Source organism: Patella vulgata, chromosome 9 (genome assembly GCF_932274485.2).
Source record: "Patella vulgata chromosome 9, xgPatVulg1.2, whole genome shotgun sequence".
NCBI classification, from domain to species: domain Eukaryota; kingdom Metazoa; phylum Mollusca; class Gastropoda; family Patellidae; genus Patella; species Patella vulgata.
Genome location: NC_065887.2, coordinates 36,942,810 through 36,957,734, shown reverse-complemented (window position 1 = coordinate 36,957,734; position 14,925 = coordinate 36,942,810). Strand labels below are relative to the sequence as shown.

At 32.6% G+C, this 14,925-nt stretch overlaps 1 protein-coding gene across 5 annotated transcripts in view; it reads left to right on the top strand.

Annotated features, from left to right (window-relative positions):
• LOC126832456 (histone deacetylase 4) overlaps window positions 1-14,925 on the top strand; it is a 109,231-nt gene that overhangs the window by 34,974 nt on the left and 59,332 nt on the right. For all 5 annotated transcript variants that reach the window (XM_050563230.1, XM_050563231.1, XM_050563233.1 and 2 more), the window contains one exon: window positions 8,460-8,534. In XM_050563230.1, the coding sequence (XP_050419187.1) occupies window positions 8,460-8,534 (75 nt within the window). The remainder of the gene's footprint in view (window positions 1-8,459; window positions 8,535-14,925) is intronic.

Genomic DNA, 14,925 nt, shown 5'->3' with positions numbered 1-14,925 from the left:
GAATATTTATAGATCACGACCACTAAGGTTCAGCAAAACAATTCCTTGCCTGGATCAAGACACACGTCAGTTATAACAACTCTGTCGGTTAATCAAAAACCTTCTTCTTCGTGACATTTTCAGGAGGATAGCGGCAGGGAAGAAAATGCCAGTAGTTTCATCAGTAGACAATAGTATGTAGGCGTTTTGTGAAAATCTTTTCTCTTATTAACTTTCTTCGTTGTGCAAGGTGTGTTATAGCTTCTCATTATTTGGTTATTATTTTGTACGAAGTATTCGTGGAATAGAATTGGACTTTGTGTAGGTGTGGGTGGGTATATTGATGCAAATAAGTAAAAAGTGCTGCAGAGGGAGATGTTATTAATGGGATTTTGCTTTTAATATAATTGCGTGTTTAGAAATAGTAGGGGATGCTCGAATGTTAGTCTGGAACGATTTGAATTGATAGAATTGCAGCCAAGGGACACAGAATTCAGTCTTGTCAAAATTCTGTTCAGTCCTGATAATTAAACACAGCAAATTTTTTTCAGCTGCTTCTTTCGTTCAGTTATTTCTTTATTCCACCAATGCAAGTGCTGTAGCCCAAAACTCCTTTTTCACTCGATTGTCACTATTATTTCCTTATTCAACTGATGCAAGTGCGGTAGCCCAAAACTACTTTTTGGCTTGATTGTCACTATTTGTGGGATTGAGTGATTCAAATTCCAAAGCGCTCAGTCAAGTATCCCCATAGTTTCTGTGCAATCGTGTAAAAAATGTGACACTGGCTGATGAAAGTGTCTTTGACTTCTTAATTAATGTGCTTTTACCTGTGCAAATTTTGAATTATTTCCCTTGACAACAGGAAAAGGTCTGATGTCGTGGCTTTGCCAATGACATAGTTGATTAGTTTAGCAATACACACAGTGAGCACAGATCTCTGGGAGTCACCTATAGGGAAGTTGAAAACAGAACAAAAATTAAAAACATTACTGTTATTTATAGTTTACCTGTGTGACACCTGATGTGACCTGTATAAACTGGACCAGATCAATAAGTAATAGAGGCTATTAAAAGTGTCAAGAACCAAAATAAAAGTTAGGCCTGTAATTTAATCAGTTTAAATAATAAATATAGTTGCTTGTTGATTAGTTGACTATTATAGTTGACTATTAATAATATCAAATTTTAGTTTAAAGGTTGAGGAGGCGATGCTTACTTTAAAATCCCTGTTTCCCCAGGACAGTGAACTAGGAATACAATCCTGATCTAGATACCTTGCTTATCACAAGACAAACATTTTGTCAGATTCAGATAAAACTAAGATATACTAGTATTTATGGTAGGTTTAAGATCTATGTAAACAATGTCTAGCATTACATTAAATAGTTTATTGACTGGACATTATAAACAATGTAAAATATTGAATGGAGGATATACATATGGAATGAATTTATCTTTGTTATTGAGTAGGAGTAAAATTATAATGAGTAGAATATACAGGTTCAACCTGGATAAAACCACATGTTATTTCTGTTTGGTCTTATTTTTTTGTCCCCTGCCTTTCGAAGAAAGCAGGGGACTATTAAAATGGGTTCGTCCGTCTGTCTGTCTGTCCGTCTGTCTGTCCGTCACACTTTTTTTTAAGTTAAAACATCTAGATTAACATCTGATATTTTATATCAAGTCCCTGTTCAGATCACATGAATTTTTGCTTTATTAATTCATTATCTGATTTGGTGTAAATATGGTGCTGAAATTATGTAAAAGTTTACACATCACTGCATTGAAAGCAAGTTTCAGTACTTCCATTGATGCATCAGTAAATTTGCCCTTAACCGGAACTTGCTATTTCAACGAAAATTCCTTGCCTTATATCTCGGTCAGTAAATGTGTCAGTTTAGGACCTAAATTAATACCAATCTCTACCTTTATTATGTTTTCGATAATTTTTCAAAGGAATCATTGATTTTCTTAATAAGGCCAAAATATAAATAATGCCAAGAGTATCGGTAGACTGATTGTCAATGTGTCATGGCTGCCCGTGATCCGATAAATCGCTATTTGTCTTAGTTAATGGACACTTTTTTTTTTAAGGCAACACTGATGTTTTATAGATTGACTTAGTGTTCTTGTATTGTAAATGTAAAATTAATTTTCAAAACGACAAACACTTGAATTAGAAAAACGAGTCTGTATGGGTAAATGAATATCCTCCAATCGTAGCTATAAACATGCACATCCGATACACAAACAAGAACTTTTTTTTTTATGTTTTTACCCATTTTATGCCACCTTCAAATGTAAATAATTTTAATTAAATCAACTTGCCCATAACATAACTAATGTATTGGATGTTGGGGGGTTGGATGGCTGAATGGTTAGCGTGCGCGCGCGCTGTATCATAAAGTCTGTCATTGAGTCGACTGGCGTGGTTTCGAATCCCCGGTTGTGCGTGGCAAGGAGTAGGGTCGCCTGTCCAACCTCGTGGGTTTTCTCCAGGTCCTCCGGTTTCCTCCCACTGCTAAAGACCCCTACGCACAAGCGAATTATGTAAATAAAATTAAACCATATGTTAGTCCTGAAATGACCTGGTTTGTGTCGAGTGGACGTTAAACCCCATTTCTCTCTCTCTCTCTCGTATTGGATGTTAAAATTGTAATAAACAACAATAATATAGACCAAACATTTTTAGCAAGTCTTTGTGGCTAGATCTGTGTTTGAACTTGATCATTTGTTTGTAAATACTAATAATTGACTATAAAATGTTACATGAATAATTAGAGGGTATTCAAACTTTTAATGCATGTTTATTTACAGTTAAAGGGTGCTAAGCAATAAGTAACTGACATTTTATAAAATTTGCGATATACTGACAATATTGTAATATTTTCTAAAAATATTGCGATATTTGTTTCTAGGGATATCGCCCAGCTGAGTTGTAGAGATGGGGCTGTGAGGACACCTGCTTGAATCGAATTTTAGCACATCTGAGCCACATTGGTTGTCACATTGGTTGAGCATTATGATTATAACTTTGTAACCATGTGATGTTTAACATTGAGAGGGGGCTCAAAAACTCTAAATCCATGATTCATAGAAAAATGTAATGAAAAATTCCACTATCTGTGTGAATACGGTATAGATTTTTCAATTATTATGAAGGAATTACAATCAGGTTATGTTTTTCAAGGGCGTATTTTTGTTAATGTATAATGATTGTGATGAACTTTTTACTAATTGATTTAGTTGATATTATGTAGAGTCTTGAAGAGTATCGACAGGGCTATTTATGGCCGAAATCAATCATACTATTTCTATATATATATTGATTAAAGACGCAAGTTATATGTCTTTACTTTCAAAATGGCTGTCAACTTTCAGTCGACGGCTACAAATAGCATACTTTTAAACATGGCGTCAATTGAACGTTGAGATAGAAGCAGACTAAAGATAGAACTAAACTCTTAATCTTTGCTATTTTCAGAACGCAAATCTTTCAGTGCGCTTGTGATCAATAAAGAGGAAAGGTTTTTATGTCTTCTGTAATCATGAGACCCATTTCCATAATTAAGCTGTGTATGACTAAGCATCTGTTTTCTTCCTAGTTATCTTTCCTTGTTACTTAAAAATAGATCAAACAATTTTTGTCAAAGTATTTTTATTTCAAATACATATTGGTCCAAAATTTGTTTATTGATCATGTATGTTTGTTTGTGATTTCTGCGTATTGTGTCTTGTCCGTAGATTTGTTTGATTTAATTGTGTGGTGCAGCCTCCCTGCACTTACAATATATAGGTTATGGCTATTTAAAGTTTACAGTGGTTTCTATTGATTTCACAACACCATCTTGAAATGTCTTACCAAAATACAATTATAATAATTCTATTTTTTTCATACAAGCCTTCTAATTTTTCCAGACATTTCTTTTTTAATAATCTGATATGCATAGTTGCATAATAACAACAATCTTTACATTAAAATATTCCATATTTTTGACTTTTGAGGTAGGGCTTGTACCTTTAAAGAATATTCAATTAATTAACAAGGCGTAGAATAGATATTTTCTTCTTGAAATTGAGAAGTTTAAAAAAGTATTTTTTTCATTTTCACTCCTATCAATAATGAAGACTGTTTAGAATTTGCAGAGTGCAGTTTTAGTACGAGAATAAATGCTCTGATTTCCAGTTCCATTGATGCAATAAAGAGGTTGATATTTGCAACATACTTATTGTGAAATAAACTTTACACAACGTTTGTGGACGATCGATAGTTCTGGCACCAGAATCAATTATATCTCAGGCTTGTTCTGATTCTATTGAAAATTATCTCTTCGATCCAAATAAACATTAGCATTAGGATTCATTCATGAAAAAATACGATTGATTTGGTTTTGTTCAAGATTTTGATGTAAAATTGAAATGAAGAAAAAAAGGGCACAGATTTTGACAAAAACAAGACTTGGTACTGACCCTGACCTATTTCTCATTGACTGTAAACTAAATCCAACATAACATCTCAATGATCTAATGCAGCAGAATGGGTGGAGTCCTGCTCCAAATTTTAGAAATAGCTTGGTATTGAGATGTCACATCCTGCCTAGGTGACTGTAATCGCCTTGCTTTAACTTCCATGTACTTAAAAATTCAACACGTAAGAGCTAAATATTTCTATCGCAGAAATTTCTGTTGGCCTTAAATGTATGTTCACATGACAGGCCCATAATCAGCTCTCTAGACTATTGGATGGCTGTGATTTTGAATGGATTGAAATACGATTGCCGTTTAATGATTCAATTTTTAAATGGATAATCAAGACTTTGTTTATTATCGTAACACTGGTAGCAATGAAAATCAAGACTATGCTATACTTTAAATAATCAGAATGAAGTAATTTGACTGAAATTTTCAATATATTCATTTTTCATTGTCTATTTTTAAACTATCATGGCAAGAAATGTCCGCTTTTTATCTAAATCTAACATACTGTATCTTTAATGGAAATACTAGGAGACATTTTTGAAATGACAAGTTTTTGGAAGTTGTATGATGATTTAATATTTGTAATATAAACTAACACTAGGAGATATTCTTGGAGATTAGGCTGCCATAGTGGATTAGTAAACAAGGCACACTAACACGGTTGTATAACAGTTTTCCATCCTGGTCCTGGGAATTTCAAGTGTTGTTTCCCTGTATCAGTGGTGCAGGATGACAGGGCTTGGCAAGGACAGTGTCTAGTTGTTTGAATGGGACAAAAACCAAGGTCCTGTGTACACAGTGATGTGCACCTACAGGAACCCTTGAAAGATGGAATTCGTAATAAGAGTAGGCTGTAGTGCCAATCTCATAGCACACTGTATGGCAAAAGCCTGTCTTCATTAGCCCAGTCAGTGTAGAAAAATAGGATATTAAACCCCATTCCATTTCTGTACAGTCATATATTTAGATTAGTTTATTAATAGAATCTGCTAATGTATAAATTAGTGTCAGATTAACTGTGTTAATGAGATTATCATGTTGGTAAACAATAATATCATCATCTTTATTTATTGTTGATATTATAGTCTGTTAGAAGTCTTTATATATTCCTCACTGGTTTGTGAATATTAATGCTTGGTAAGGGGCCCACCTACCAGTAATAATTAATACATTTTATTACTGTCATGTATTCCAACTTATATAGTGGCTTTAGGAATTTAAATATAATACTATACTACTCACTGCAACTTAAAGGCATGGCCTAATTATCATTTTCAAAATAATTATTTTACAAATTTTATGGGATTTTAAAGGGACTATCCCGATTTCAAGAGAGTCTCAAAAATAAAAGTCGGAGTACATATGAAACTTAAGCGCCAAAATATAGAGGAATGGTGTATTTACCTTCTCTCAAAATTCCATCTCAAAATATTGAGTCGTTTGGACGTGAACGTCAAAACTGCTTATCCGGACACGTAACCCTTTTAAGATTTCGGGTCAGTTTTTTCGTTGGGTGACCTGATAATCGATTCCCGTTCCTTGAGAGGTCTATATAGTGAATGACCGATGTGCTCTACTTGATAACGAAAGGTAAATTTCACCTACACATTATTATTAAAAAATAAAAGTCTAGTTTTATCCAGACACTGCACAATACAGCTTGGGACACCGGTCTCCATTTCCAGATGAAGACTGACGGGTTTAAGTTGTTTGAGTTAGTTGCTCGGCCCTTAGCTAGAGGAATTTAAGGGATTTTAACACAAAATTAAGCAGTTTTATTCTCCCAAAAATATCGGGATTAGCCCTTTAAAGTTAAAGTTAGATATGTTTGTAAAATATATTGTTTGTATCACAAAGGGTCTATATTTAATAGTAGAAAAGATTAAAAATGCATTAAAGAACAATATTAGTGTCAGTCATTATTACATATGTAAAGAACATTCCAAATATAATTTTAACACAGAGGTCATACACAATAGTCCATACATTCACTTGTTTTTATTTATTCTATACTTGATAAAAAGATGATAATGCACAGACTTTTTCTAGTTTTCTCGCTTTCTTTTATCTAGTGACTGTCAACTATTTTTTTTTAATTCTAAGATATCCTCCCACAGTCTCATATAACAACTTTTGGTCTTAGAAAGAATTATTACTGAGCAGAAATTTGCCTGTGGATCTCTTATCACTTGTCACTTCAGTTAGTTATATAGAAGGATAACTCATGTTTTCCTTTTGTGTTCGTCACTTGAAATCTTCATAACTCATCTATCGTAGCAATGATCTATTTGTTAAAATTATATTTGGAACGTGTTTAACCAGTTCTCTCACGATAATGACTGACACCAATATTGTCCTTTAAGCTTGTATAATATTTTTCTCCAAATGCTGATTATGAATTTTGATGAATATCGTATTGCTGTATGTCTGTCTACCTAGCTTAGGCTATATTGTTATTGCAACACTCTTATTTTCACTACTAATTACAAATTCTTATAAACAGAAATTTTATGGAATGTCATATCTTCGGAATATAATGTCATTGAGAAATGTTTGTACCGGTATGTATATTGCATTGAAGTTGAAATATGTCTGCAGTGTGCAAATAATAATATTTTTTGTCCTTTTCCAAAAGCTAATTTTGACATTGTTGACTGTAAATGCACAAGTGATTTCCAGGAATTAGAATATGTCATTGAGTAAATCTTCATGAATAGGCCTATTATTGCATTAAAGTTTAAATGCATCTGCAGAGTGTCAGCACAGTGTAAATTATATATATATATATATATATATATCTTACTCTAGGTATATACTATTTATATGTATATATGTAATTGAACGCCATCTTGAATTATTTGTTTAGCTGATGTATAGTCTCTCGTTTTCCTTCACTTAAAGTTGCCTGGGAAAAGGTCGTTACTCTAAAAATAGTAACAAGCTGCCAATAATAGATAGGAAAATGGTGGATGGTTGAGTCCAATATGTTGAGGGGTGTAGGTCAGTGGAGTAAATGAGATTTTTCTACTGTTTATTTCTGTCTGTGTGGAATGATCCATTGATTGATTATAAGATTTGTTTATTTAGATTAGGTGAGCTGTAGCTGAATACAGAATAAGTAAAGGGGAGGTTAGGCCTATATATATATCTATATCTATACATACTATATTGTAGATCTCTGTCTATTATTACTACACATATTTACCTATTGTGAGTTATGAACTCGGCTCTGTAATATGACAGATAGACTCTGTTAATTGGTTAATTAAAGGATTATGGAGTTAAGTTGTTTGTTTATGTGGTTCGCTTTTATAACTTACTTATTATAGTTGAACTATTTTTCTGTGAACTTCTACCTTTTTTGTACTTCCAACTTTTACTGGATCGTTATATCTTTATACAAAAAGATAAAGGAGATGCGGTGGCTCAGTGAATAAGATGCTGTCTTGCTAACCAGGTCTCAGTGACAGAGGTCCTGCCAAGGACAGTGTCTAGTCATTTGGAAGGGACATAAAAGAAAACCATTCTTGTAATAAAGTAATTCTAAATATTTGTATACTTTAAAAAGTCGATTGAAGTCATTATCTGCTAAGATCACCAAATTCATGAAAATATTCCTGAAAATGTTCAAGGAGCTACACCTCTTTGATTCAGGTCATAAAATAAATTGGAGTTGATCAAAGATATTTAGCGGAAGTTAGTTGATCTGATGTTTTATTTAGATTAGAAAGATCAAGGGAAAGTCTATGTTTGTTTACTTATTATATTTTCATTTTTTGGCTAAACTACTGACACTTATATCTAATGGTTGACCTACAATTTTTAACAGAAGACAAAACTGTCATTTCATAAAACAAACTCATAAAGATGGTCGAGGCATATCCTGGTGCATATAATTGGGGCACGCGATAAATAGAAAAAATAAACCCTCTAAAATTAGAGTTGATGTTATGTTTTTAATTCCTATTTTATCAAATCTGTTTTTTTTTCTCTTCTAGATCCTTTAGTTCCTCATGACAGCACAATGGAGATAAATTCTTTCCCACTCATGAGTCGGAAGGCCGACTCGAAAGGTAAGCAATTAAAAGTTTTAGATTATTTTAAATCTGCTGCCATACATCATACATAACTTTATGATACATAAATACATCTTGTTAGACAGATTAAAAAAACTACTTCCTTTCTCAAAAAAACAATAACATTTCAAAATTAAAGGTATGGTTAACTCTTTATCTTATATCGAGCTGGTGACAGTATTTCCTGGTTTTCATTAAACTACAAGCAAGATGTTGCTAGAGTCCTGCCATCCTTCGTTTGCCAGTGGTATTGTTCCGTTCTACTCTACATAGTTAAATTATCCGCCCTGGACAATTGTGGTATTTTTATTGCCCAATAAAATAATTCAATAAATACAAAGCAAAGGGAAGTAACTTGCAATTTATTGCAACTAATTTTGCAATATTGTTGTTGCAAATTCTGTCAAAATATTTTAGGACATCGTCTTGTGTGCAAGCAATCTGATTATAATACAGATCTATATTTCGTTTCGTTTTTTTATACTTTCGATGGCCTCTACTACATGAAGATCTGATTGGTTGTAGTGGAAGGTTGCGTCAGAGGCCATATGAGCGCTTTTGACCCTATGACATCAGACATTTGATTAACCAATCAGTGTTGATGTTTCTAGTAGATTACCCACAGTTCCGAGCACCGCAAGCCAAAAACTCGCAGTAACAGACCGTTTCATTGGCTAATCCCTTACATCATCAAGAACACGGGTTATATAACAACTCTTCCATGTCCTAGTGTAGTAAAGGCAAGTAAACGAAATTTTGAACTATAAAAAACGAAGCGAAATAGGATCTGCTTTTTAATCAGATTGGTGTGCAAGTCACTTCTTGCAAACCTTCTCATAATCGAACGTACAAGCTTCTGTATTGTAGTGAACATAAACAATGATGCTATTTTTTGATTGGTTCATAGAATCAACCTACGTGGCCAATGAAATCATCAAGGGCAGATAATTTGAATTCATGGAAACCCCCTGAATGGACACAGGGCTTAGTGGAATAGAATGGAACAATACCACTGGAGATACCGAGAATGGAGTCTTGCTGACATGTTGAGAAATACACTCTCCTGTTAGCAGATAAATGTAAAAACATTATGAGAAATGACCAGTCAGCCAAGCTGTAAAAATCAAACACAACTTTTATTGATTGTATAATGAAGAGAATTCCCAGATTACCTATTTTATGACAAGTTTTCTGTGTAGAATATTTGTTAATGTATTCTACATCTATCAAGATATGTAAACATATTTCACAGTTAAGGTGTTTGAGAAACAGTCCAAGTTCCCATTGAAACAACTAGCTTTATGTCTTCTGCTGTATGCAAGTCAACCATAATATGTAAACAAACATAATATTTACATTGAAAGTTTCGATTAAAAAATAAATAATATTGAACCAATCCAAAATGATAGCAAATGTAACCCCACTTACTTAGTTTCTTGTTTGAAGGTTGAATTAAACTGTTATCTTTAAAAAAGGTGAATAAATATTAGTTTGATCAACAGTTTTTATATCAGTACGGACCTAAAGATCGACTGCACCTGAGGCCTGATTATGTGAAGTATGGCCTACATTGTCATTGAGTCGTGCAATCAGGATCATTAGATAAGATTAAACTTTATCCAATTAAAAACAATGATATAGCTTATTTATACTCTCAATCTAAAATCTGTTCATATCTGTCTGTTATGGCCATACCTGGGAAAATTTGTGAATGCCATTGTTTTCTATATTTGGTTGGTGAGCTGCAAAGAGGTCTCCTTTATTTTCAAAAGTCAAAAATCACTGTGCTGAAAAAACTCTCTCAATTTAAAGTTTGGACCAATAAGAGATTTTGTTAATAAGGAGAGTTATAATAATAGAGAGAGTCATTCCTTTCATTCATAAGGCAGAGATACTTAAGAGTTCAAGTCTCTATAGTCAACACTAATTCAAAGTAGCATGTGGTTATCATGGGAAGCAATATTAATCTGTAAGGTGCTATAAAAACTCAATCTTCTCAGGCAAGATTCAGATGCTTCAGGGCACTTGAGCTCAATTGAGGGACTTAAAAATTAAAAAAAACTAGTGACTGAAATTAATGCACTCAAGGAAACAATTATTGATGAACATGACATCAGATAACTAGAGTCTGACCATTTTATCTTGAGAATTGACCATTCTCTTCAAATATTTACTAAGTTATTGCCCTTAACTATAAAAATTAAAAAAAAAACATACATGTAATTTCTAATCCCATTAGAGATAAAACTTACTCTGATAGACTTCTTTCTGAAAACGCAGGCAGTAGATAATTTTGACCAATCACAATCTAGTTTTCATCAATAGTTTGATTTAATTTAATAATTCAATGTTAAAATGGATTATCAAGACTTTATATATTATCATAGCAATAGTACTTGACAATAAAGACTCTATGCTACATATTTTCAAAACTTCACACATAATTATAACTTCTCTCAGATTAATGTAATTTGACTGAAATTTTTAATATATTAATTTTTCATTCAAATTTTAAACTATTATAGCAAACACAATCATCTCCTTATCTAAATCTTACATAATGCATCTGGGGGGGTTGGATGGCTGAATGGTTAGCACGTGCGCGGCGCGCTGTATCATAAAGTCTGTCATTGAATCAACTGGCGTGGTTTTGATTCCCCGGTTGTACGTGACAAGGAGAAGGGTCGCCTGTCCAACCCCGTGGGTTTTCTCCAGGTCCTCCAGTTTCCTCCTACTTCTAAAGACCCATACGTGCAAGCGAATTATTGAAATAAAATTGAGCCATATGTTAGTCCTGAAATGACCTAGTTTCTGTCGAGTGGACGTTAAACCCCATTTCTCACTCTCACATAATGCATCTTTAAAGTTAAACACATGAACATAGGAATGTATGGTAAATCATCTATCACTAATAAAATGTGGTTTATTAGATTCATTAGTTTGCTAATTTATATAGTGTATTTTGTATCACTCCAATTAGCTACAAATAGGGATGGGTGTCCTGCATGAGGTTGGATATGCTTACTCTTTATAAGCTAACAAGCTTCCAAGCTTAAGTAAAGTAATACTTAGCTAGCTGATAAATGTTCATGTGGTTTGTACAAAATGTAATTGTGTCATAGAGCAGTATCTTGTGTTGGTTTACTGGGATGCTATAGACGCTTTCTTACATTTGTCTATAACATTCCTGGTATTAGACCTGATATTTACAAAGTTGGCCTAGTTACAGAACTTTGTGATAAATATCTTATGAAGAACTAATCAGATGACCATGAGTTTCTTGTTATTGATTCCCTGATTATTAACTGGAATTAAAAAAGCTCACCCTCACCCCCAATTCCTGATAACAGATTTTTAATGGCACAGACAGACTAGTTTCTATCGCTCCAGTAGAAATTGTCTTTATTTCAACTACAAGTATTGGTCTGGACAATGGAACATCCATTGTATATGGTAACTGATTGACTGTTTACCTGTGCTGTTCAAGCAATGACTTATGGTAAATATTATTTCAAACCATTAGTAAACAATGCATTATGCATACTTCAAGTGCAAGGTAAATGTGTGACATTTTGAAATGTCTGTGTCACATGATTTTAGGGCTGTAAATATTGTTTTATTTTAGGTCTTCCTCAATCTGTATAACTGTATTGTAATTTTTGTTTGGTATTTTGTAACAAATCATCTTTCAATTCCAATATTCCATTTATAAAATCTTTAAATACGTACAGAATCGTTCTAATTGATCTAATATAAATATTGTTTATGTCCTGGAATGGATTTCACAATATAATACAATACATATTTCATCTGACTGTATCACGGTATATTACAATACATATTTCATCTGACTGTATCACGGTATAATACAATACATATTTCATCTGACTGTATCACAATATAATACAATACATATTTCATCTGACTGTATCACGGTATATTACAATACATATTTCATCTGACTGTATCACGGTATAATACAATACATATTTCATCTGACTGTATCACAATATAATACAATACATATTTCATCTGACTGTATCACGGTATATTACAATACATATTTGATCTGACTGTATCACGGTATAATACAATACATATTTCATCTGACTGTATCACGGTATATTACAATACAATTCTCGCAATACCAAGCCTAAACTTGATATTATGTAAGCTTTGAACACTATTTTGTCCAGACCATTATATAATTAGTAGCAATAGAATTTAGGGTGGAGTGATCAAGACTTACTTATTACATATCAGCCTCTAATCATTCGAATATCTCAAATTTTTGTTTAAAAACAATTCATTAAGGAAAGAGATATAAACTCTGTGTTGTCAACTTCTCAGATCACTTTGAACAAACGCTCATAAAAGGAAGAGAAAGTTGTATAACCTTTTAAAATGCTTATTATATCTTTCAATAATAAAAAAAGGATCTGTAGTTCTAGTTGTATAAATTTTTTAATTGATATAAAAAACCTTTTAGTCTTTTCATTTATAAAAAAAAGAAAGATAGATATCTTTATCTTTTGAATGGTATGGGAAAATGTCATTGACACTATTTGTAATGGTGCATAGGAATGATCAATAGGCCTGATTTATATTTTCGTCCGTCGGAGCATAACAGCAGGATGTTAAAAACTATTTCATTTCATTATATTTTCGTCAGTTTAGTTACTAAATATAAATTACAAGAAATATTATCAGCTATGTAAAACAAAACTAAATGGTATCAGGTGTTAATATAAAGAGTATCCTGCCAATGTCTGTAACAGGTACCTGATTTCCAGGATAAAAATGTTGGGACACAAATCATTTAGTACCTATTTAACTTTGTGCCTGACATGTATCAAGTATTTATAATTAAATACACTGATAAAAAGAGAAATCTGTGTTTTGTGATAATTTATACCTGACAATGTTTGTGCCAGGTGCCTCATTTCCAGGCTTGTTGTCCCATGAGATGTTCTTGATGAATTACCAATTCTAAATATATATACCAAGCCTGATAATCACGTACTTGTCTAGCACAATTTTTCTTGTGCATATTTTGAATACAGGTAAATGTCGGGCACAAAGCTCTAAAGGTTAGAACTGCAACTGTGCCTTGTGTTTTGTTAGACGTGATTAAAATCTTTACTTCTGGGTTTGAATGTCCATTATTCCCTAATTTGTATCTAAATATGAATGTTTAAAGTCGAAAATAATGTAGGAAAAAACCCCAGTAGAAAACAATGATTATCGCTTTGTTATGTGCATATATTAAATAAATGAAATGGAATTTAACATCTTACTTTTCTGCACGAAACATGCTAATGAAGACATGATGTATTAAAGAAGTGAATGGCAGTCTAGTTTGTGTTTTAATGAAATTGAATTGGTCATATTACAGCATGTTCTTATATTAAATGTTCTCGCATAATTACCAGCAATTGCTACTTTACCATAGACTAGGTTTTTTTTTGGTTTTTTTTTTGTATTACTTTGAATTGACTGCCCTTTAGGATTGGTGGCACTAATTTTATTCTCAAACAATTACAGAAGTCTCTACAGTGCTGGTGTCCTTGCACTGGCCTTTAAACTTGAATGTTCTGGATTCAAATCCTGGCATTGGTGGCACCTTCGGGGCTGAACAAAGGGTTACCTGTGCACGTTAAAGAACCCTTGGCATTTGGAGATTGATGAAGAGTAAACGGAAACACTCTTGTCAGGTCTCTTTTTTTAATCCGATTGAATCTAAGCTGGAAGATAATCCACCATGAAATTTTTTATTTATATTTAATTAACAGATGATAAAAACTCCATTTAAGTACATTTTAGCGATAATGAAGCTGTGAACAATTAGAATATTGCCCGAAAAATGTAATTGACAATCAGCTGGTTTAATGGATCATTTTACATATCTTATTCAATCATAAGTTTTATATTATCATATAGTTGTCATGTATTTTGTCATATATTTTTAGAGATAATATAGGTATGTTTTTGAGTTTTAAGGGGATGTTTTTAGCATGTTTTATTTTTATGATTGTCAATAACAGGTTTAAGATAGTATAAAATAACAATCTATTCATCACTTGTCCTTGATGGAAGTCAGGCCAATTATACTAGTGACGTCAGAGGAGCTTGTCTACTTGTCATGGCCTCTTCATTTCTTTTGTCCATGCCATATAAATAGAGTCAACAATAATATAGATCAATGAACAATTTACACATTTTGACCTAACAAATACATTTTTCATTGTTCAAAGGATATTTATAAATCTTTAATGTCTTTTCAATGGATATCTTACTTAAGTATATTAACCCTTTAGGCACATGATTACATACAACTTATAAATATTGCAATTCAATTATGCTATTGTATGTCCCCCCCCTTAATTTG